This window comes from Balaenoptera physalus (assembly GCF_965194825.1).
Source record: "Balaenoptera physalus genome assembly, chromosome: 3".
NCBI lineage: Eukaryota > Metazoa > Chordata > Mammalia > Artiodactyla > Balaenopteridae > Balaenoptera > Balaenoptera physalus.
Window position 1 is genome coordinate 63,254,161 of NC_138890.1, and position 26,792 is coordinate 63,280,952.

The 26,792-nt window shown below is 37.0% G+C and overlaps 1 protein-coding gene across 1 annotated transcript in view; it reads left to right on the forward strand.

Moving 5' to 3' along the window:
• The window catches only part of SPOCK1 (SPARC (osteonectin), cwcv and kazal like domains proteoglycan 1), a 552,150-nt gene extending 539,561 nt beyond the window's left edge, over positions 1-12,589 (forward strand). Inside the window, exons 10-11 of the mRNA XM_082454646.1 lie at positions 8,495-8,632; positions 9,092-12,589. Coding sequence (XP_082310772.1) covers positions 8,495-8,632; positions 9,092-9,282 — 329 coding nt within the window. The 3' untranslated portion in view covers positions 9,283-12,589. The remainder of the gene's footprint in view (positions 1-8,494; positions 8,633-9,091) is intronic.
• The last annotated feature ends 14,203 nt before the right edge of the window (positions 12,590-26,792 follow it).

Sequence of the window (26,792 nt, forward strand, 5' to 3'; positions counted from 1 at the left end):
TGCAGCACGCAGACCAGGCCATTGCCCAAAAAAGAGCCTGCACTGCTTCCCTTGCTTTTTAAAAAGAGAGCTGACAGCTACAACACGAATTATTCTTGTTAAGCATTCAGAAGCAGGTTCACCCCCTAAACTGCCTGCCATTTCAGGCATTTATCTATTTTCTTGAAGGAAACGGGCACGTTTTTTGCAGATTGGTCTGTGAAGTCTGGCCATTCCTCTTCATCTGATGTTTGTGCCACCTCAAAGTGCATCTTACTTCCTTCCTTCTACTTTTGAAAATTACTTATTTCACTGGCTTGCCTTAGACTTTCCACTTCTGATAACACCCTTTTCAGCTCACCAAGAACTCCAAAGTCACTGTGATCTGGACCTGAGTGTAGGTTCTTCTCCAGCGTTGAATACATAAAAGCATCTTTCTGGATCTCTTTTCCATTGGGCTTTCCTCCAGTGCAAGGACTTGTGCTCAAGGATCTGATTCTTCCACGTGCGAGGTTATTTTGGGTTTGAGTGATGTGCTTAAGAGAACTAATAGAAAGTACTATTTTTGGATGCATGGATATCTTCTTACTGCTTCATTGATAATGAGATATTTTTAAAGTAGGTGGCCTCAGATAAAATGTCTCATCTTTTATTTTCCCCAGTTCACAGGAATGAAAGGCCTATCTTTTTCCTACTGTGAATCCCACTTTCCTACTGTGAATCCCACCTAGGCTTAAAGCTCACTTTACCACATCTCCCCACATAGGGATATTATTCTAGCTGACTCATAAAAATACCATTTCTCTGCTTACAAATTATTTTTTGCATGGGGAAATCTCCTAATATAACACATGTGTATTCAGGGGCATTCAGATTCCTAGCAATAACAAATTATAGTTAGTTATAATTACTGCCTACTTAGAAAAAAATGGTAATTCTATATTACATTATAGATATAGAGAGCAGCATCTGCTTCCTACCAACCTGGGGGCCTCAACCCAGTATGCTTTTTTTTTTGGTCTATTAACTGCTCTTGTTTTCCAACTGCAGCTCAAGGAGGAGGATCAGCATTTCCTCAGCTTTCTACTTGTCCTCAAAAACTTCTCTGCTTTTTGGTTATTGAAAGCATCTGCTTTTTTTTTTTGTCCTTCCTTCTGTTCCCTCAAGACCAGGGGTGCTGGCTGAGCAACTAACTAAGAGTATGGTCACTACTTCTGATTGCAGCACCAGCAGACTTACCTGTCACTTAGAAGGGATTTTTCTGGGGGCAACTTCCTAGCTGTGATCTTTGAGAACGTGGTCATCTTGGAATAGCTTGGTGAGCAGTTGCTACAATCAGCTGGATCTGAGGTTTCTGTCTGCCATGCCACTCTTCTTTCCAGATCTGTTCTATGAAATAAAATAAAAGGTCAATTTAAAAACAAACAGTCACTCTAAAAAAAAATCACAAATAAAATTAGGCAGTAGAAGCCAGTGGTAAACAGAAACCTCCATCTTCACATGGCTGATAAATGTTACTACTCAGGTTACACTGAGGAGAATTGTCCCATAGTGGATGAGCACACAATCATCAAACAAACACACATGCCCCCTAAGAAAAATGAAAACTAAAAACTGTCATAAATATTACCTACAGTTGAGTGAGAATCAGATTGGTATCACTGACTTAAGAAGAGAAAATATTATCTTCAGAGTGCTGAGAGGAAATCACTTTGAACCTAGAATGTTAAATTTATCTCAGTGATCATCCAAGTGTGATGACAGACATATTCTCAAACCACAGATTCAGTAAGCTTACTAACTGTAGACTTACTAAAGGTTTTAATATGCAGAAGACAGACAATACCAGAAGGAATTATTGAGATACAATGTGGAAAATAAATAAGGCATGCTGCTAAATCTAAACAAATATGAACTATAAAAATGTTTTGATATCAAGGTAGAATTAAAATTTCAGACTGTTGGGGTCAGTGAGAAAAATGTGATAAAAATATGTCTGGTTTATTCAGGAATAAAAGAAAATATAGATTAACTTTAGATTTTATTAAGAAAAAAATATGCTTCTCAGTGCATATTTCAAGGTAACAGTAAAAATATTGGAAAAAGAATAGTTTTTAAACCTATGGAAGACAACCATAGAATAAAGAAAACTTGATCATTTCAAAGAAAGCAGGAAAGGGGGAAGATAGCAAACACAAAATACAGTGGTAGATATAAAAACACGCATATCTGTAATCACCATAAATGTGACTGGGCCAAACTCATTTATTATGAGACTGAGAAAATATGACAAGAGCAAATACTTTGTTTTCAATTCTTAAGAGAAAGAGGTATTATTATCTTGCTGAAATGTTACATTTACTATGTTGTTATGTCATCAATTGGTATACCCATAACTTTAAAACAAAATGTAACATTATAACAATTGTAACTATAGATGTAACCAACATAGGAGCTACTCAGTATATAAGACAAATACTAACAGACATAAAAGGAGAAATTGACAGTGACACAATAATAGTGGGGGACTTCACCCCACTTTCATCAATGGACAGATCATCCAGATAGAAAATCAATAAGGAAACACAGGCCTTAAATGATATTTATACAGCATTCCATCCAAAAGCAGCGGAATACACAGTCTTTTCAAGTGCACATGGAACATTCTCCAGGATTGATCACATCTTGGGTCACAAAGCAAGCCTTAGTAAAGTTAAGAAAATTGCAGTCAATATCAAGCATCTTTTCTGACCACAGTGCTGTGAGATTAGACATCAACTATAAGATAAACAAACACTGGAAAAAAGCACAAACATGTGGAGGCTAAACAATATGCTACTAAACAACCAATGGATCACTGAAGAAATCAAAAAATACCTAGAGACAAATGACAATGAAAACAGGATGATGCAAAAGCAGTTCTAAGAGGGAAGTTTATAGCAATACAATCTTACTGCAGGAAGCAAGAGAAGTCCCAAATAAACAACCTAACCTTACACCTGAAGCAACTAGAGAAAGAAGAACAAACAAAACTCAAAGTTAGTAGTAAGGAAAGAAATTATAAAGATCAGAGCTGAAACAAAGAAAACAATAGCAAAGATCAATAGAACTAAAAGCTGGTTCTTTGAGAAGATAAAATTGATAAACCCTTTGACTCATCAAGAAAAAAGTGGAGAGGATGCAAATCAATAAAATTAGAAATGAAAAAGTTACAACTGACACCACAGAAATACAAAGGATCCTAAGAGACTACTACAAGCAATTATATGCCACTAAAATGGACAACCTAGAAGAAATGGACAAAATCGTAGAAAGAATTGAAACTTCCAAGACTGAACCAGGAAGAAATAGAAAATATGAACAGACCAATCACAAGCACTGAAATTGAAATTGTGATTAAAAAATTCCCAACAAACAAAAGTCCGGGACCAGATGGCTTCACAGGTGAATTCTATCAAACATTTAGAGAAGAGCTAACACCCATCCTTCTCAAACTCTTCCAAAAAATTGCAGAGGAAGGAACACTCCCAAACACATTCTATGAGGCTACTGTCACCCTGATACCAAAACCAGACAAAGATACCACAAAAAAGAAAATTACAAGCCAATATCACTAATGAATATAGATGCAAAAATCCTCAACAAAATACTAGCAAACTGAATCCAGCAATACATTAAAAGGATCATATGCCATGGTAAAGTGGAATTTATCCCAGGGACACAAGGATTTTTCAATATCCACAAATCATTCAGTGTGATACACCACACTAACAAAGTGAAGAATAAAAACCATATGATCATGTCAGTCCCAAACTCCCAGTCTCTCCCTCCCCAACTAACTCCCCCTGGTAACCATAAGTTCATTCTCTAATTCTGTGAGTCTGTTTGCTTTCTAAATAAGTTCATTTGTATAGTTTTTTTTTTTTTTGGATTCTGCATATAAAGCAATATCATATGATATTTGTCTTTCTCTGTCTGACTTCACTTAGTATGATAATCTCCAGGTCCATCCATGTTGCTTTTCAATGGCTGAGTAATATTCCATTATTTCCATATATCACTTATATGCAGACTAGAAAAAAATGATACAGATGAACTTATTTACAAAACAGAAGCAGACTCACAGACATAGAAAAACTTATGGTTACCAAAGGGGAAAGGTGGAGGTGGGGAGGGATAAATTGGGAGTTTGGGATGGACATGTACACACTACTACATTTAAAATAGATAACCAACAAGGGCCTGCTGTACAGCACAGGGAACACTGCTCAATATTCTGTAATAACATAAATGGGAAAAGAATTTGAAAAAGAATAGATACAGGGCTTCCCTGGTGGCTCGGTGGTTAAGAATCCGCCTGCCAATGCAGGGCACACGGTTCGAGCCTTGATCCAGGAAGATCCCACATGCTGCGGGGCAACTAAGCCCGTGCGCCACAACTACTGAGCCTGCGCTGTAGAGCCCGCGAGCCACAACTACTGAGGCCCACGCGCCTAGAGCCAGTGCTCCGCAACAAGAGAAGCCTCCACAATAAGCCCGCGCACCGCAACAAAGAGTAGCCCCCTCTCGCTGCAACTAGAGAAAGCCCATGCACAGCAACGAAGACCCAACGCAGCCTAAATAATTAAAAAAAAAAAAAAAAGAATAGATACATATATATGAATAACTGAATCACTCTGTTGTACACCTGAAACTCACACAACATTGTAAATCAACCATAGTCCAATATAAAATAAAAATTTAAAAAAAAAACACACACACACAAAGTAACAGAACTGCAAGGAGGAGTTTTCATATCTATAGCCTAATCAGACTCCAATATACCTCTTCTTGAAAACTTATAGTTCAAGTATACAAAAGAAGAAATGAACAACATAATTCATTAGCATTTTTATATATGTATTCCTGTACATAGGCATAGAATAGACAGTCTTTTCAAACACACATGACATTTGTCATAGATTACACAAAAGAAAACAAACTAAACATCTCAAAGAAGTATCATAGATGATATTCATTCTCTACAACACAAATAGAAGTAAAAAAGGAGGTTACACAATCTTATATGTCTGGGTTTTTTTTTTTTTAATAATTAGTCAAAGATGAAATAAAGTAAAAATACAAAACATTTAGCCCTGAATGAAAATGAAAGCACTATGTGCCAAAAACAGAGAAGCAACTAAAATGAAACTTAGAGGAACATTCATAGCTTCAAATGCATTTCTGGAAAAAAAAAAACACTAAAATTTCAAATCAAAAAGCTATAAGGACAACACAGTTAAGACTAAAGCAAAAAGAAATCAAATAGACAAAACTTTGACAATGTGAAAGCCTCAAATACTCTCATGAATTTAAAAATGGGCTGTAAACCTCAGATATAGATGAATAGTATAAATTTGTAGTTCTCAAACTTCACAGTTTGAGAACTACAGAAACACTTGAAGAGTTTATTAAAGCATAGTTTGCTGGGCCCCACTCTCAAAGTCTTTAATTCAGTAGGTTTGAGGTGGGCTCAAGAATTTGCTTTTCTAAGCAGTTTGTTTCCCACTGATGATGCAACTGCTGGTCCTGGGCCCACACTTTGGAAACCATTGCTATAAACCAACTTACAGCAATTACGAAAACCTAGTTGAAAAGGATACTATGAGTATGGGCCATGAAGAAAAAGAAGACCCAACAGGATTAAAAAAAAAAAACACATTAATTTTAAATCAAAATACTACTGTCACCTCCTAAAATAGGCACCAGGCTCAAAATATTTTTATGGGTGAATCCATGGAAGAGATCATTCTCATTTTATACAAAACTTCTGGAGTATAGAAAAAGAAACATACCTGAATCACTTTACAAATTAGTAGCTTTGATACAGAAATTGAAGAAACAAAACTATATGCCTCTATCACTTAGTAACATAGATGCAAAAGGATCAGCAAATTGAATCCAATATATCATGACCAAGTAGTATTTATTCCAGGAAAGCAAAGATATATTTATAAAAATTGTGCCACTCATTAAAAGCATATAAAGGATAAAAAATCCTATGATTCTCTCAAGTATTAATGTTATTGAATCAGGAAGGAATAGAAAATCTGAACAGACCGGTTACTAGTGAGGGGATTGAATCAATAATCAATAATCTCCCAAGAAAGAAAAGACCAAGAGCAGATAGCTTCACTGGTGAATTTGACCAAATATTTAGAGAAGAATTAACACCAATCCTTCTCAAACTCTTCCCAAAAAATTTCAGAGGAGGGAACACTCCCAAACTCATTTTATGAAGCCAGCATTACCTTGATACTAAAGCCAGAAAAAACACTACAAGAAAAGAAAACTACAAGCTAATATCCCAGATGAATACAGATGCAAAAATTCTCTAGCAGCACATTAAAGGAAAGGAAGATGTAAAATTTTCTTTGTTTGCAGATGATACAATTTAACCAAGGAGGTGAAAGATCTCTATGCTGAAAACTGTAAGACATTGATGAAAGGAAGCCCATATTCATGGATTAGAAGAATTAATATTGTTAAAATGTCTATAGTACCCAAAGTCATGTATAGATTCAAAGCAATTTCTCTAAAAATCCCAGTAGCATTTTTTTTACAGAAATAGAAACACAATCCTAAAATTTATATGAAACCACAAAAACCCCAAATAGCCAAAGCAATTCTAAGAAAGAACAAAGAAGAACACTTCCGATTTCCAGCTGTATTATAAAGCTACAGTCAACAAACAAGGTTGTACTGGCATAAAAATACATACACACATAGAGTAACAGAACATAATTGAGAGCCCAGAAATAAACCCATACATATACAATCAACTAATATATTCAAAAGACAGTCTCTTCAATAAATGGTGCTGGGAAAATTGGATATTCACATGTAAAAAGAATGAAACTAGACCCCTATCTTACACCACTCACAAAAATTAACTTGAAATTGATCAAAGACCTAAATGTAAGACTGGAAACTAAAACTGCTAGGAAAAAAACATAGGAAAAAAGCTCTTGACATGGGCCTTGGAAGTGAGTTTTTGCATATGACACCTAAAACACAAGCAACAAGATCAAAAATATGTGGGACTACATCAAACTTAAAAGCTTCTGCGCAGCAAAACAATCAACAAAACGAAAAGACAACCTATGGAATGAGAAGAAATATTTGCAAACCATATATCAGATAAGGGGTTAATATCAATATATATAAAGAACTCATACAACTCAATAGCAAAAACAAAACAAAAAATTCCACAAATAATTCAATTTGACAAATGGACAAAGGAACTGAATAGACATTTTTTCCAAAGAAGATATTCAAATGGTCAACAGGTACATGAAAAGGTGCTCAGCCTCACTAATCATCAGGGAAATGCAAATCAAAACCACAGTAAGATATCAGGTCCTGCTGTCAGAACGGCTATCATGAAAAAGACAAAGGATAACAAATGTTGGCAAGGATGTGGAAAAAGGAGAACCCTTGTGCACTGTTGCTGGGATTATAAATTGGTGCAGCCCTATGGAAAACAGCATGGAGGTTCCTCAAAAAATTAAAGATAGAACTACCATATGATCCAGAAATTCCACTTCTGGGAATATATCTGAAGGAAATGAATATACTATGTCAAAGAGATACCTGCACACCCATATTCACGGCAGCATCATTTACATTAGCCAAGATGTGGAAACAACCTAAGCGTTCATCAACGGATGAATGGCTAAAGAAGTTCATATATGTTTTTATATATATATATGAGAAGAACATCATTCAGCCAGAAAAAAGAAGGAAATCCTGCCAATTGTGATGACATGGATGGACTTTGAGGGCATTATCCTAAGTGAAGTGAGTCAGACAGAGAAAGAAAATACTGTATGATCACTTGTATGTGTAATCTAAAAACAAACTTTGAGACTGGTGGTAAACACAGGCAGGGTATGGGCAGTGGGAAAATTGGATGAAGGTGGTCCAAAGGTACAAACTTCCAGTTATAAGATAAATAAGTGCTGGGATATAACATACAACATGATATCTATAGTTAACACTGCTGTATGGTAGATATGAAAGTTGTTAAGAGTAAATCCTGAGAGTTCTTCTCACAAGGAAAAAAACTTTTCTATATGAGAGGATGGATGTAAACTAAGTTTACTGTGGTAATCATTTCACAATATATAAGTCAAATCATTGCGCTATACACCTTAAACTTATCCAGTGCTGTGTGTCAGTTATATGTCAATTACATTTCAATAAAACTGGAAAAACTTCTGAAATAAAAAGTTATTAATAAGAGTAGAACCACAGGGAAAAAGAGAACTCATCCAAGAAGGAATCCTATCTAACCTTGAGCAAGTCCTAGGGCCCTGTAATTTTGATTAGGTAATAACCAAGCATGCCATTCTTTCTCGCTGGCTTTGCAGTAAATACCCTGTCTGATGTGTGAGCCCTCTTGTCTGTTTTTGAGGGCATTAACTCAAGTATCTGTGCACTTCTCTGATTCAAGCTGCACCTTTCGTTCTCCCAGGAGCATTCATACCTCGGTGTAACGAGGAGGGCTATTACAAAGCCACGCAGTGCCACGGCAGCACAGGGCAGTGCTGGTGTGTGGATAAATACGGGAACGAGCTGGCTGGCTCCAGGAAACAGGGTGCTGTGAGCTGTGGTGAGTAAGCCCTTCTGCAGCAGCCCCCAATGACCTCTGGTGACTCAAAGGTACTCACTGTATGAGGATCTGGGCAGAAGACTTTGTAGAGGTCGTTATGGTCTACAGTGAGTGAGGTTACAATGGAGATAAAGTAACCCTGAAATCACATGAGATAATGCATAGCTAGTTTTCCGAGTGCCAGGAGCTCACTATGACCAATGAACTGGACAACAGTTTTTGACAGTCAGAAACGGTTGCAGGCAAAGAGTGACTCAGATAAACCTCCCAAAAAGGTAGAAACATCTCAAGAATTCTGGGGCTCATATCAGAATAAAGCCTGTGGTCCACGCCAGGTAGACAGGGATGCTCTCATGTTCAGAAGGTGAACTGCATGATTCTGCCCTACAGTTAAGCAAGTCGTGAGGCATAAGCAGAAACTAACCTCAGACCTTTTCTTCCTTCTTAATGATGTTTCAGAAGAGGAGCAGGAAACTTCAGGGGATTTTGGCAGTGGCGGCTCTGTGGTCCTGCTGGATGACCTAGAGGATGAATGGGAGCTGGGACCAAAGGACAAAGCGGGGAAGCTGCGGGTGCACGCCCGGGCAGTGACGGAGGATGACGAGGACGAGGACGACGAGAAAGAGGATGAGGTCGGGTACATATGGTAGTCCCCACAAGGAGGAGGACACGAGGTCCGCACAACACTGCAAGTCACTTCCTGTTCCTGCATTTGTGTCTGAGACTCCACGGCACATGGCCTCTTCTCCATTGTTGCCCTCTCCACCCAACCTAAGGTTCGGAGGAAGACAACTCCTTGTTCCCGGAGCATTCTGATTTTGCACACGGCGTGTGGGAAAAAGGGTGTTGTGTTTTGTTTTTTAGACAGGGGAAGGCTGGCTGAGTTAGAGCCTCCTTCCCTCCCGTGAGTTTTTTGCAACAAGCATGTGATTTATGTGGGACTCTGACAGCGCAGGGAGCCCCTACCCTCAAACGTCAAAGACCCTTTGCGATCACCAACACTGGTGGTTAGTACAGCATGGTTCCCGGCCTTACCGTGTCTAAGTGCTTTTCTTGTGTCCTGTAGATGTTGTGGAAAACACACCGCACTGTACCTTGTTCCCCCTGCCCCCCCACCACCCCTGGGGTCTATTATTACAAATTAGTTTTTCACATTACTCGATCTGGCTTCCTACAAACAACAGCCTTAATTCAGTCAAGAGTCCCTTTGGGGAACTGATCTCCTTTATTAGAAGAGGTGTCTATATGCTTCTCTCTGTACGTACATAAACACGTAAGTACGTACAGAAGAGACTGTACACACCTGTCAGAAAAAAAGGGTTTGGGTATCTATTAAAAACTCATTTGAAAAACAATTACACATTTGTCAGCTTGTCCAGACCTGGATCATCATTTCTGGAATAGGAAATGTGTATCAGAGTCCTTTTTTGCACTAACAGTTGGCACTTGTAGCCCGCAGACTGAGGAGGCTGCTTCCGTCTGCGGCAGCAGAGTTATTGGAAGCCTCTTTGATTTGGATAAGCCTCTGTCTGCCTAAATTGCTTTCCCTACAGAAGCCATGCGACTCCCACGTGGGCAGCTTCACAAGCCATCTCTCTCATTTCAGCTCAAGCCCCCCTCGGGCTTGCAGCAGTCCTGTCTGCGGCAGGCCCCTCCCTTCCTACCTATTCAAGGGCTTTTTCTAAGGCATGTACACATACCCTCTGCTCTCTGGGAAGACAGTCCCTCGCTGTTCCTTAGCAGAAGAAAATTCAGGATGCTTAACTCAATGTTTCAGTTTTGCCGCTCTCTATCCACACATCATGATGATGAGGCTATAAAAGCTCTACAGATTTTTGATCGCTCATCATTTGTAAAGAATCTCAGCTGGAGGCCTAGAAAGAACTCCATGACAGCACATGGGAAGCTAGGGCTAGATTTTAAAGAGCTAGTCCTGCCCTCATCCCTTCCCCGACACAAGTGTCAAGGTACTAATGAAGAAAGCCCTTTACCATTGCGTTTCTTTTCCCTAAGTTAACTCATGACTAGAGTCTATCTCCAAATTTGGTAGGGTCATCATCTCTATAGTCTTTAGGATTTCTCCCCCTATCAAGCTGGCCCCCATACAAGTACCAAAGAGTAGTCTTCAAAGTGGCCCCATTTAGCTCAGTACAGGGCCTTAAGCTCCTGCCCCACCTGGTTTCCACCCACATGGATGCCCTCATCAGCCAGCCAGCAAGGCTCTCTTGCCCACATTTGTTTTTCTTCCCTTCCTGCACTCCAGCCAGTCTACAAGGAAACCACATAAACTCAGGCGAAAAATATACTCAGCCAAACCATGATTACAGCGGCAGCTGACCAGCCCCTGCTCCAAACTGACCATTTGTTTATACTTTACCAGCCCACCTCAAACTAGTATTTTCCAATCCCTGCATTGGCCAGACCCACTGGCATTATCCCTGGACTTGGCTCAGATGGGACATGAACTTACTTGATATGGCAAACTCATTTGGCCTGATAGACATGAGTACAGCCAGGACCCTAGGTATCGGATGACCATAGGCAAGCTCTGTATTGGGACCTCAACTCCTTCACCTCTGTTTCAGTTGTTGTTGTTTTTTTTTTCTCACTTGAACAAAACTCTGAGATGATAATTTAGAAAACAGGTGCTTAATTGCAGCTAAATTACAATTGAATGTGTAAAAGAATCGAGACACACTAAAAAATAATCTCAGTTTAGACCATCAAAGAAAACCATGGTTACTATCTCCTCTGAGCTTGGAAAAATGCACAAGAGAACAAATTAAAATCGACAAATTGATTTCACTTAGAGAAACTTCTAGGAACAGAGTGAACCACACTGATTTTAATCTGCCTAATTATCTTATGACAAGTGTCAAATTAAGACGACACTTAAAGATCCTTAGCATTAACTTAATGATGGAGAAGAGCGCTCACCAGTCAATTCCCAGGAAGGTGATGAGATGCTCATTTTCAGAGACATTCCAAGAAGATACTTTGATTCATTAAAATATTAAATAAAAAGCCCTCCTAAGACTGGAACCCAAAATCAATGGAGCAACGTTAACGCCACTTTTCATGCCTCGCTTTGGCGAGACAGCATTAGATTTTTTTTAAAGGTACTTTGCGTAAGTAGTAAAGATTTGATATTTTAGTTACCTCATCCTTAGAAGAATTTTTGCTTTCCTCTTTTTTGGCAGGAGCCCTTTAGCTAGTGATGGAGTATACATAAAAATCTTGATTAAAAAAAAATAGTACTGTGATAATCATTTCCTAGTTGGAGACAGATATGGAGTCGAAATTTCACTGGCTCATTTTTGGAACCTCCTTAGTAAATAGTTTTATTCTTATTCCATAAATGGTTCTTTTATTTGATACCATTTCCTCGGCATCTAAGTTAAGCCCCAGAATTTTCTTCCACAATGGTTAGTTGTCTACCATATTACTGTCTTTTTGTTTCCACGAACATTCTAGGCATGGGAATACCTTCATACTGAATTCGAGGTATTATATCAGGTCCTCCTCCTTTATGCCCATTTTCCCACGCCCAGCAGTGAATGACAGCATGTCTGTCCAGGTCTGCCCCTCTCCTCTTCACGGGATGCCATCTACAGTTTTGTTTAGTTTTTACCTTGACCACACTGTACAGTAACATCCAAGAGCCCTTTCTACAGTGGGTGGTTTTGGTCTTTTTATACCTTTTTCTCAAAGTCACTGATATTTGTCTCTGTTCAATGTGTAGCATTGTAACGAGAGCCCTCCAAATCCTGAGTGTCAGTTTGTTGTCCCTATTGTAGATGAAATAGCGAAGTAGAAAAACCTAGTAAATTCTGAATGCTTTCCCACATAGACTTATCTGGAATGTGAACACGACTCTTTGGTTAATAGTAAATGCTTAACTGTAGTCCTGGGTAGGTGCATTTCTGTCTGTCTCAATAAATTTTAATTTGTCTGCAACATCTGAGTGTTTGTATTTTGTTAGCTTGCACGTGCACTCGCCAGGCCATGTCCACACATGACCTCTGGAGAAGAGTATGGGCAGGTCAAGGGGATCACCAATGCAGGGCCCTCTGTGAGGCCAACCTGCTGGTGGTCCAGCCTGTCCTGACCCCTCCCAGCACACCCTGGCCCATCCGTGCCCTGTGCCCCCTCAGCCTAGAACCTTCTCACCCGACCCCTCTTTCTGCTGCTTTCTCCTCTCTCAAGCCACAACTTTCTTACTTAGTCCTTATCCATCAGATTTCACTGTTGTCATCCTGTTTGCAACCTTACGCTTTTTCAATTCTTCTTATTCCTTCCCTCCCCAGTCAGTTATTCTCCAATTCTCTTGGGGGAAAAAAAAAAACAAACTCCTTTACAGGGACTCTGAGATGTGCTCAGTTTATGGCTGAACACACCAGATGCTTGTCAAACATCAGAAAACACCCAAATTGGAACAGGAATTATTTCCTTTCCACCTGTATCCACATTAAAGCCAGGGTATCCATGACTTAATTATACCCTGAGTGAGTAATTTCACCACCAGCCGAGGTAGAAACTATCTTATGAATAATTCTAATTCTTTACCCAATGGACTGCATCTTACAGACAATTTACAGATTGACAGTTCAAGGAAAGGTGCTTCCTAAATCTACAAAATAACTAAGGTCAGAAGAACAGTGGCCAATATGAAGCCTCCAGGGTAGGTACAGGGTACATTAAAGAGCAGCTGGCATTTGTGGACACTCCCGAAATTCCTCTTAAATCATCAGATTTACAGTCAAACCCCACAATGTCTCCTCAAGTTGTGTCTTCATGGAAGCCACCTCTGTCCATTAAAGGCCAGGACCAAAGGAATATTAGTTATATGGCGTGAGTAAAAACGTCCCAGCACCTCTCAAAATTCTGGGTCAGTTTTCAGATTTGCTTTGACAAACTGGTTCAAGGAAAGAGGAAGATTTCAAAATTTATTCATTCAACAAGACTTTAAGGTTAATTAGAAGATTTGTATATATATAGATTAATATATGATGGATGGATGAATGCCACTATGGGCAGGCACCACATTCAGTGCTAGGAATATATCAAGAAAAGTGAATAAGACCTAGGGGGTCCTGCTCTGTAAAGTTATCTCCTTGAAAAAGCCAAATAACTGTTACAGTATGGGTTGATGGATATCATAGTTGACACCAACGGCTACTGCAGCCTTGTTTAAAGCTCACCTTCCTTGGTTTCTCATATCCATCATTCCCTGATTTTCATCCTACCTCTCTGGCTATTCCTTTTAGGTCTCCTGTATTTCCTTTTGTTCACCCAGTTCTGTTCATATACGTGTTCCTCAGATCTGTGTCCCTGGCCCATTCCTCTTTAATTTTACATGCTTTCTCTAGACAATCTTATCTACATCAGTGGTTTCAACCAACTCCTCCACTTGGGGAAGCCCCGGTCTATGTTTCAAGTGCAGGTTTTGATTCCATTCTGAAAAAGTCACCTGACATTTAGATAATTCTACTCAAATTTCCCATTAACACCTCAATTTCAAACCTTAAAACATCAAAATGATAGAATGAAATATAGAGTGAATATGCCTATGAAAATAGGAGTCAGCAAGGCTTCTTTAAAAACAATTCCTAGCAAACGTGAGCCATAAAGGAATAGATTAATAAATTTTCCTCCATCAAAATTAATAGCACGTCATGAACAAATTTAAAAGATAAACGAGAGAGACTAAAGAAGATAATGAGGACATAAAACAGATGAAGGATTAGGATATAAAATTTTTTAACTCCTACAAATCCATAAGAAAAATAGAATTCAACAGACTAATGGGGAAAGATAAAAACAAGTGAGCCATAGAAGACATACAGATGGCAAAGAAACCATGCCTAACCTCACTCATGATCAGAGAAACACAAATTAAGCAATGATCTCTCAGTTTCACTCAGAAAAAAATCGTGATCATGTCAAGTGTTGTTGAGAGTGTAGTATAAGGAACACTCTTACACACTGTACAGTCCAATCAGCCATTGGAGGGCAGTTTGGTAACAGCTATATAAGTAAGAGTGAATACCCTAGGACTGAATAATTCCACTTCTCAGTAATTACTCCTAGAGGAAAAAAATCACACTAATTTACAAAGATATATGTAAAATGTATGTATAGCCATTGTAGCATCATTTGTTAAAACAGGAAATTTGGTACAAAACTAAGTATCCATCAGTGGGCACAACGGGCAACTCTATGCTGTGGAATACTATGCAGCAGTCAAAAATAATGAAGTAATTTCATATGCACTGACTTATCAAAACTTCTAAAATGTCTGTTGTATGAAGAAAAAAATCAAGTGATATAGAGTATGCAATATGTAAGTTAGATATATAAAAGGTTATACAATCCACTTTCTCTGAGTAAATACGGAGATATACAAAACAAGGTCTGAAAGGACACACACCAAGCTGGTAGCAGTGGTGACCTCTGAGGAAAGGACTGGGACTTGATCTGATCAGCCTCATCTCTATGTTTCACTTTTGCTTTTTATCATGAAAGCAATACACCATGTCTTGTATGATTTCAAAATAATTCATTAGCTTCCTCTTCAAGACTTCTCCTCATACACTCCTTGACTTCAGAAATAGCACCACCATCTACCCCTCTCTCCCCAACTCCCAAACTGTAGTAAGTCACCAAATTCTGTCAATTCTTCTTTCTAAATATCTCTTTCTCTCTATCTCACCACTGCTGTCATGGTTCTGACCACCATCCTCTCTCTCAATTGTCTTAGAAATTTTGTAACCAGTGACCCTGCTTTATTCTTGCCCAGCTCCAACACATCCTACATGCTGCTTCTGCCAAAGTAATTTATTCTCAAAGGCAAATCTGATCATGTCACTGCCCTACTAAATTTTCAAGGTTTCTCATCACTCTCACGACCAAATCTAAATTACTTGGCTTGGCAAATACACTCCTTTGTAATTGATCCCTTTCCACCTCTTTGTCTCCTTGCATTCCTCACATCTCAAATTCTAATCTTTTTCCCAAGCACCTCCACCCTTCTCAAGATTCTGCCTGTGTTCCTGATAGTTCCTTTATCAAAACACCCGAGAGGTACCAGCTCAATTATTATTCCTCTAGGAATCCTTTTCAATTACTCTGAGAATTACCAAGCACTCCTCCCCTTTTCTCTAGAACCCTGTATCTGCAAACCAGTGCTTGGTAACTGCCATGTCCAATTCTCTCATCAAATATGAACCTTTCAAAAGCCAGAGATAAAGCAAAATGGCAGACTAGGAAGCTCTAAGCCATCATTCCCCCAGAGAGACATCAAAAATAACCCAAAACTGGCTAAGATAACCTTATAGGAATGCTATTAAGTGGTTAAAGTCTACAACAACCAAGTGAACACCCAAGCAATAAAAAGCCACATTCAAAATGGTAGTAAATTCCATGGTGTTTTACTTGCCCTGAACCACTGCTTCCCCAGAGCATAATGGTCTTGATCTGGAGGAGGTGGCAGCAGAGTTCCTAATTCTATCCCATGAACCAGAGGGGAAAAAAAGACCTTTTCTGCAATATTCTAACCTATCTTGGGGCTTCCTAAAGGACAGGACTTTGTGATGCCTAACTCAAAGCTCAGGCAGGGAGAAACAGCTAGCACTGCTCATGAAAGCTGCAGGGTACTAGAGACCTGCAGACACCTGAGACAGAAGAGTATGGGTAAAGTGAAGTAAACTCTTTGGGAAATTAAGACATTTAAAAGCAACTGTGTACATAGGAGAATCAAAAAATGCTGCCCACAGGCTCAGGCAAAATGCATGCTCAGCTAAGACACATGAGAAAACCTTACATCTTCACCTTGGACTGATCCCAAGCCTCAGATATGACCAGTTAATTAGCGAAGGACTTCCCTGGTACAGAACTGGTATGCAAGGTCTGAAAAAGGTGGATGTTTTTTTCAAATGCCCTATTTTTCACAAGGTACACAAACTATCAGGAAAATATGGCCCATTCAAAGGAAGAAAATAGAGTGGCAGAAATAACCCCTGAAGAAGCAAAGGCAATGGAATTTAAAACAACTGTCATAAATATGCTCAAAATGCTAAAAGAAAACATGAACAAAAGACTAATGGAAACAAGGAAAATGATACATGAACAAAATGAGAATATGAACAAAGATAGAAATTATATATATGAAAAACAAATAGAAATTCTTGAGCTGAAAAGTAGAACTGAATAGAAAATTTCAATGCACTGGTTTGACAGCAGATTTGAGCAGGCATAAGAAAAAAAATTGGTGAAAAAAATCAAATTAGTACATATGACATCATCAAGTCTGAGAAGCAGAAAAAAAAATGAAGAAAAGTGAACAGAGCTTAAGGAACTTATGAAATGCCATGAAGTAGACCAGTATATACATTATAAAAATCCCAAAAGGATAAGAGAGAAAGGGGTAGAGAGATTATTTGAAAAAATAATGGCTGAAAATGTGCCAAATTTGAGGAAAGACATGAATTTGCACATCCAAGTAGCTCAATAGACTGGAAGTGGGGTAAATCCAAAGAGACACACACCAAGACACATCATAATCAAACTACTGAAAGAGAGAGAATCTTGAAAGCAATAAGAGAAAAGTGATTCATCACATACAAGGGATCCTCAGTAAGATTACCAGCCAATTTACCAGCAAGAGACCTTGGAGGCCAGAAGACAGTGGAATGAAATTATTTAAAGTGACAAAGAAAAAAGAAAGAAACATAGCAACAAAGAATTCTATAACTAGTAAAAATGTCTTTCAAAAAAATTAAGACACTGTCAGATAAACAAAAGCTGAAGGAATTCATTACCACTAGACCTGTCCTATAAGAAATGTTAAATGGAGTCCTTCAGGTTAAAATGAAAGGAAGCTAGATGGTAACTCAAAACCATATGAAGGTATAAAATTCTCTGGTGAAGGTAAATACATGGTCAAATATTTTTTAAAAGTATTGTTGTAATTTTGGCTTTTAAAATTTTTATTTTCAACAGTATTTAAAAGACAAATGCATAAAAATCATTATAAATCTATGTTAATGGGTACACAATATAAAAGGATGTAATTTGGGACAAGAATAGATAAAGGAGAAGTAAGAAGCTATAAAAGGGTAGAGTTTTGTATGCAAGTGAATTTCAGTTGTTATCAATTTAAAATAATTTTTATAATTTTAGGATGTTATATGTAATCCCCATGGTAACCACAAATATGTATAGAATATTCAAAAGAGGAAAACAAATGACAAAACAATTAACTAAACCCAAAGAAGGCAATAGCAGAAGAAAAAAGGGACATAAAAAAAAAGCTGTAATACATGCAGAAAACAACAAAATGTCAAAAGTAAGACTTTCTCTATCAATAATTAACTAAGTGCAAATGGATTAAATTTCTCAGTCAAAAGGCATAGATTAGCAGAATGGATTTAAAAAGCAAAAACAAAACATGATCCATCTATATGTTGTCTACAAGAGACTCACTTTAGATATAAGGGCAAATATAGGTTGAAACTGAAAGGATGGGAAAGGTATTTCATGAAAACAGTATTCAAAAGAGAAAGGGTGGCTATACAGGTATCAGACAAAATTGACTTTAAGTCATAAACTCTTACAAGAGACAGAGAATGGCATTATATAATGATAAAAGGGTCAATTCACCAAAAAGATGTAACAATTAAAGACATATATGCAACAAAAATTACACCTACAAAATATGTGACAAAAATGTTGATGGACTTGAAAAGAGAAATAGACAGCCCTACAATAATAAGTAGAGACTTCAATAGCTTACTTTCAATAATTGATAGAATTATAAAGAAAATCAATAAGGAGAGAAAGGACTTAACAGTATAAACCAATAGGACCTAAGAGACATATACAGAGCACTCTGTCCAACAACAGCAAAATACACTTTTCTTACACGTGGACCTGAACATTCTCCAGGATAGACCATGTGTTAGGCCACAAAACTCATCTTATTGTTTTAATATTTTACATTGTATAAATTAAAAAAGATTAAAATCATACAGTATCTTTTCTGATCACAGTGGAATGAAACTAGAAGTCAATAATAAAAGAAAAACCAGAAAATTTACAAATGGGTGGAAATTAAACAGCACACTCCTAAATGACCAATGGGTCAAAGAAGAAATCACAAGGGAAATTATAAAGTATCTTGAAACAAATGCAAATGAAAACACAACATACCAAAACTTACAGGGTGCAACAACAGCAGTGCTAAGAGGGACATTTATAACTCTAAATGTTTACATTTAAAAAATCTCAAATCAACAATCTAACTTTACATCTTAAATAACTAGAAAAAGAAGAACAAAATAAACCCAAAGGTAGCAGAAGGAAGGAAATAAAGATCAGAGCAGAGATACATAGAATAGAAAATAGAAAAATAGAAAAAATAAACAAAACCAAGGTTGGTTTTCAAAAAGATTAACAAAATTGACTACCAAAGTTTAGCTAGACTAAGAAAAAAAGGAGACTCAATTACTAAAATTAGAAATGGAAGTGGGGGACATTACTACTCATTTTATAGAAATAAAAAGGATTATAAGAGAATGTTGTGAACAATTGTATGACAAATTGGATAACTTAGATGAAATAAACAAATTCCTACAAAGACGCCACCACCCAAGATTGAGTTATGAAGAAATAGAAAATTTGATTAAATCAGTAATGAAACATCTCCCAACAAAGAAAGTCTCTGAGCCAGAGGGCTGCACTGGTGAATTCTACCAAACATTTAAGGAAGAATTAACATCAGTTCTTATCAAACCCTTCTCAACAAATTGAAGAGGAGGGAACACTTCATAACTCATGCTATTTGGCCAGCATTACCCTGATACCAAAGCCAGACAAATAAACTACAAGAAAATAAAACTATAGACCAATATCCCTTATGATTATTCATGGAAAAATCCTCAACAGAATATTAGCAAACCAAATTTGGCAACATATTAAAAGGTTTATAAACCGGGACCAAACCATTTATCCCTTGAATGCAAGATGGGGTTCAACCTATGAAAATCAATCAGTGTAATATATCACATTAACAGAATGAAGGGGAAAAAACCAAGTAATCATCTCAATTGATGCATAAAAAGCATTTGACAAAATTCAATACATTTTCATGAAAAAAGCCCAATAAACTAGGGATAGAAGGAAACTACCTGAATGTAATCAAGTCCATATATGAAAATCCCACAGGTAACAGCATACTCAATGGTAAAAGACTGAAAAACTTTTCCTCTACGTTCATGAACAAGATGAGAATGTCTGCTTTCACCACTCCTATTCAACATGGTATAGGAAGTACTAGCCAGAGCAATTAGGCAAGAAAAATTAACTACAGGCATCCAAATAAGAAAGGAAAAAGTAAAATTGTCTCTGTTTGCAGATGACATAATCTTATACGTAGAAAACCCTAAGATCCCACAAAAAAGTTTAGAGCTAATAAATGAATTCAACAAAATTGTAAGGTACAAAATCAACACACAAAAATCAGCTGTGCTTCTATACACTAAAAGTGAACTACCTGAAAGAGAATTAAGACAATAATTCAATTTACAATAGCAGCACAAAGAATAAAATACTTAAGAATAAATTCAAAAGAGTAGGTGAAATAATTATGGACTGAAAACTACAAAACTTTGCTGAAAGAAACTAATGAAGACATGAATAAATGGAAAGACATCTGGTGTCCATAGATTGGAAGAGTTAATATTGTTAAGTTATCACTATTAGCCAAGGTAATCTACAGATTCAACACACTCCCTATCAGCATCCCAATGATGTTTATTGAAGGAAAAGAAAAATCCATCCCCAAATTTATATGAAATCTCAAGAGAACCTGGATAGCCAAAACAATCATTAAAAAGGACAAAGTTGCAAGATTTAGACTTCCTGATTTCAAACCTTATTACAAAGCTATGGTAATAAAAATTATGAGGTACTGGCATAAAGACAGACATTTAGACTAATGGAATAGAATAGAGAGCCTGGAAATAAATCCTTGCATATATGGTCAAATGACTTTCAATGAGGGCGCCAACATCATTGACTGAGTAAAGGACAGTATTTTCAACAAATGATGCTGGGAAAACTGGTATCCACATGCAAAATAATGAAATTAAGCCCTTTATTTATACCATATACAAAAATTAACTCAAAGTAGAACAAAGGTCTAAATGTAAGGGCTTAAACTATAAAACTTTTAGAAAACAACATAGAAAGATACCTTCATGACACAGAATTTGGTAATGATTTCTTCGACACCAAAAAGCACAGGCCACAAGAGAAAAAAAAATTGGACTTCAACAAAACATAAAGATTTATGCATCAAAGAACACTATCAAGATAATGAATCAGAGAAAATATATGCAATCATACATCTGAAGAGGGATTAATATCCAGAATAAAGAAAGAATGCCTACAAGTCAACAACAAAAGAACAAATAACCCAATTAAAAAAGGAGCAAAGGACTTGAGCAGACATTTTCCAAAGAATATATACAAATGACCATTAAGTCCATGAAAAGGGGCTCAACATTGCTAATGATTAGAGCAGTGCAAATCAAAACCACAATGAGATAGCACTTTACACCATTTGGATGGCTATTATCAAAAAATAATAGCAGAGGGCAGACAGCAGAAGCAAGAAGAACTAAAATCCTGCAGCCTGTGGAACGGAAACCACATTCACAGAAAGATAGACAAGATGAAAAGGCAGAGGGCTATATACCAGATGAAGGAACAAGATAAAACCCCAGAAAAACAACTAAATGAAGTGGACATAGGCAACCTTCCAGAAAAAGAATTCAGAATAATGATAGTGAAGATGATCCAGAACCTCAGAAAAAGAATGGGGGCAAAGATCGAGAAGATGCAAGAAATGTTTAACAAAGACTTAGAAGAATTAAAGAACAAACAAACAGAGATGAACAATACAATAACTGAAATGAAAAATACACTAGAAGGAATCAATAGCAGAATAACTGAGGCAGAAGAACGGATAGGTGACCTGGAAGACAGAATGGTGGAATTCAATACTGTGGAACAGAATAAAGAATGAAAAGAAATGAAGACAGGTAAGAGACCTCTGTGACAACATTAAACACAAAAACATTTGCATTATAGGGGTCCCAGAAGGAGAAGAGAGAGAGAAAAGACCTGGAAAATATTGGAAGAGATTATAGTCGAAAACTTTCCTAACGTGGGAAAGGAAAGAGCCACCCAAGTCCAGCAAGCACACAGAGTCCCATACACGATAAACCCAAGGAGAAATATGCCGAGACACATATTAATCAAATTTGCAAAAATTAAAGACAAAGAAAAATTATTGAAAGCAGCAAGGGAAAAACGACAAATAACATACAAGGGAATTCCCATAAGGTTAACAGCTGATTTCTCAGCAGAAACTCTACAAGCCAGAAGGGAGTGGCATGACATATTTAAAGTGATGAAAGAGAAGAACCTACAACCAAGATTACTCTACCCAGCAAAGATCTCATTCAGATTTGATGGAGAAATCAAAAGCTTTACAGACAAGCAAAAGCTAAGAGATTGCAGCACCACCAAACCAGCTCTACAGCAAATGCTAAAGGAACTTCTCTAAGTGGGAAACACAAGAGAAGAAAAGGACCTACAAAAACAAACCCAAACCAATTAAGAAAATAGTCATAGGAACATACATATCACTAATTACTTTAAACATGAATGGAATAAATGCTCCAACCAAAAGATACAGGCTCGTTGAATGGATACAAAAACAAGACCCATATATATGGTGTCTACAAGAGACCCACTTCAGACCTAGGGACACATACAGACTGAAAGTGAGGGGATGGAAAAAGATATTCCATCCAAATGGAAATCAAAAGAAAGATAGATTAGCAATACTCATATCAGATAAAATAGACTTTAAAATAAAGAATGTTACAAGAGATAAGGAAGGACACTACATAATGATCAAGGGATCAATCCAAGAAGAAGATATAAAATTATAAATACATATGCACCCAACATTGGAACACTTCAATACATAAGGCAACTGCTAATAGCTGTAAAAGAGGAAATCGACAGTAACAAAATAATAGTGAGGGATTTTAACACCTCACACCAATGGACAGATCATCCAAACAGAAAATTAATAAGGAAACACAAGCTTTAAATGACACAATAGATCAGATACATTTAATTGATATTAATAGGACATTCCATCCAAAAACAGCAGATTACACTTTCTTCTCAAGTGTGCACAGAACATTCTCCAGGATAGATCACATCTTGGGTCACAGATCAAGCCTCAGTAAATTTAAGAAAATTGAAATCATATCAAGCATCTTTTCTGACCACAATGCTATGAGATTAGAGATGAATTACAGGGAAAAAAATGTAAAAAACACAAACACAAGAAGGCTAAACAATATGTTACTAAATAACCAAGAGATCACTGAAGAAATCAAAAAATACCTAGAGACAAATGACAATGAAAACACAATGATCCAAAACCTATGGGATGCAGCAAAAGCGGTTCTAAAAGGTAAGTTTATAGCAATACAAGCCTCCCTCAAGAAACAAGAAAAATCTCAAATAGGCAATCTAACCTTACACCTAAAGGAACTAGAGAAAGAAGAACAAACAAAACCCAAAGCTAGTAGAAGGAAAGAAATCATAAAGATCAGAGCAGAAATAAATGAAATAGAAACAAAGAAAACAATAGCAAAGATCAATAAAACTAAAAGCTGGTTCTTTGAGAAGATAAACAGAATTGATAAACCATTAGCCAGACTCAACAAGAAAAAGAGGGAGAGGACTCAAATCAGTAAAATTAGAAATGAAAAAGAAGAAGTTACAACAGACATCGAAGAAATACAAAGCATCCTAAGAGACTACTACAAGCAACTCTATGCCAATAAAATGGACAACCTGGAAGAAATGGACAAATTCATAGAACAGGATAACCTTCCAAGACTGAACCAGGAAGAAAGAGAAAATATGAACAGTCAAATCACAAGTAATGAAATTGAAACTGTGATTAAAAATCTTCCAACAAACAAAAGTCCAGGACCAGATGACTTCACAGGTGAATTCTATCAAACATTTAGAGAAGAGCTAACACCCAACCTTCTCAAACTCTTCCAAAAACTTGCAGAGGAAGGAATACTCCCAAACTCATTCTACAAGGCCACCATCACCCTGATACCAAAACCAGACAAAGATACTACAAAAAAAGAAAATTACAGACCAATATCACGGATGAATATAGATGCAAAAATCTTCAACAAAATACTCACAAACAGAATCCAACAACACATTAAAAGTATCATACACCATAATCAAGTGGGATTTATCCCAAGGATACAAGGATTCTTCAATATACGCAAATCAATCAATGTGATACACCATATTAACAAATTGAATAAAAACCATATGATCATCTCAATAGATGCAGAAAAAGCTTTTGACAAAATTCAACACCCATTTATGATAAAAACTCTACAGAAAGTGGACATAGGGGGAACCTACCTCAAGAGAATAAAGGCCATATATGACAAACCCACAGCAAACATTGTCCTCAATGGTGAAAACCTGAAAGCATTTCCTCTAAGATCAGGAACAAGAAAAGGATGTCCACTCTCACCACTATTATTCAACATAGTTTTGGAAGTCCTAGCCACGGCAATCAGAGAGGAAAGAGAAATGAAAGGAATACAAACTGGAAGAGAAGAAGTAAAACTGTCACTGTTTCCAGATGACATGATACTATACATAGAGAATCCTATAGATGCCACCAGAAAACTACTAGAGCTAATCAATGAATTTGGTAAAGTTGCAGGATACAAAATTAATGCAAAGAAATCTCTTGCATCCCTATACACTAATGATTAAAAATCTGAAAGAGAAATTAAGGAAACACTCCCATTTACCATTGCAACAAAAAGAATAAAATACCTAGGAATAAACCTACCTAGGGAGACAAAAGACCTGTATGCAGAAAACTATAAGACACTGATGAAAGAAATTAAAGATGATATAAACAGATGGAGAGATATACCATGTTCTTGGATTGGAAGAATCAACATTGTGAAAATGACTCTACTACCCAAAGCAATCTACAGATTCAATGCAATCCCTATCAAACTACCAATGGCATTTTTCACAGAACTAGACCAAAAAATTTCACAATTTGTATGGAAACACAAAAGACCCCGAACAGCCAAAGCAATCTTGAGAAGAAAAATGGAGCTGGAGAAATCAGGCTCCCTGACTTCACACTATACTACAAGGCTACAGTAATCAAGACAGTATGGTACTGGCACAATAACAGAAATATAGATCAATGGAACAGGATAGAAAGCCCAGAGATAAACCCACGCACATATGGTCACCTTATTATTGATAAAGGAGGCAAGAGTATACAATGGAGAAAAGACAGCCTCTTCAATAAGTGGTGCTGGGAAAACTGGACAGCTACATGTAAAAGAATGAAATTAGAACACTCCCTAACACCATACACAAAAATAAACTCAAAACACATTAGAGACCTAAATGTAAGACAGGATACTATAAAACTCTTAGAGGAAAACGTAGGAAGAACACTCTTTGAAATAAATCACAGCAAGATCTTTTTTGATCCACCTCCTAGAGTAATGGAAATAAAAACAAAAATAAAGAAATGGGACCTAATGAAACTTCAAAGCTTTTGCAAAGCAAAGGAAACTACAAACAAGACAAAAAGACAACCCTAAAATGGGAGAAATTGTTTGCAAACGAATCAATGGACAAAGGATTAATCTCCAAAATATATAAACAGCTCATGCAGCTCAATATTAAAAAAACAAACAATCCAATCCAAAAATGGGCAGAAGACCTAAATAGACATTTCTCCAAAGAAGACATACAGATGGTCAAGAAGCACATGAAAAGCTGCTCAACATCACTAATTATTAGAGGAATGCAAATCAAAACTACAATGAGCTATCACCTCACACCAGTTAGAATGGGCATCATCAGAAAATCCACAAACAACAAAGGCTGGAGAGGGTGTGGAGAAAAGGGAACCCTCTGTACTGTTGGTGGGAATGTAAACTGACACAGCCACTATGGAGAACAGTATGGAGGTTCCTTAAAAAACTAGAAATAGAATTACCATATGACCCAGCAATCCCACTACTGGGCATATACCCAGAGAAAACCATAATTAAAAAGACACATGCACCCCAATGTTCATTGCAGCACTATTTACAATAGCCAGGTCATGGAAGCAACCTAAATGCCCATTGACAGACGAATTGATAAAGAAGATGTGGTATGTATATACAATGGAATATTACTCAGCCATAAAAAGGAACGAAATTGGGTCATTTGTAGAGTTGTGTATGCATCTAGGGAGTGTCATACAGAGTGAATTAAGTCCGAGAAAAACAAATATCATATATTAACGCATATATGTGGAACCTAGGAAAATGGTACAGATGAACCAGTTTGCAGGGCAGAAATTGAGACACAGTTGTAGAGAACAAACATATGGACACCAAAGGGGGAAAGCGGTGGGGGTTTGTGGTGGTGGTGTGATGAATTGGGATATTGGGATTGGCATATATGCTATAATATGTATAAAATGGATAACTAATAAGAACCTGCTGTATAAAAAAGTAAATAAAATAAAATTTAAAAATTCAAAAAAAATGCAGTGCTTTAGAGAAAAAAATAATAATAATAATTAGAGTTATTAAAGAGTTAGCAAAGATGTAGAGAAATGGAAATTCTCATGCATTGCTGGTGGGCTTGTAAAATGTTGCAACCACTGTGGAAGATATAATGGCAGTTCCTTAGAAAGTTAAACACAGAATTACCATGTGATCCAGCAATTTCACTCCTAGGTATATACCCCAAAGAACTGAAAACAAGAACTTGAACAACTACTTGTACAACAATCTTCATTGCAGCATTATTCACAATAGCCAAAAGATAACAATCCAAATGTCCATCAGTGGATGAATGGGTAAAGAAAATGTGCAAATCCTGATACATGCTACAACTTAGATGGATCTTAAAAATATTATACTAAATGAAATAAACCAAACACAAAAGGACAAATACTGTGTGATTCCACTTATATGAGGTACTTAGAATAGTCCAA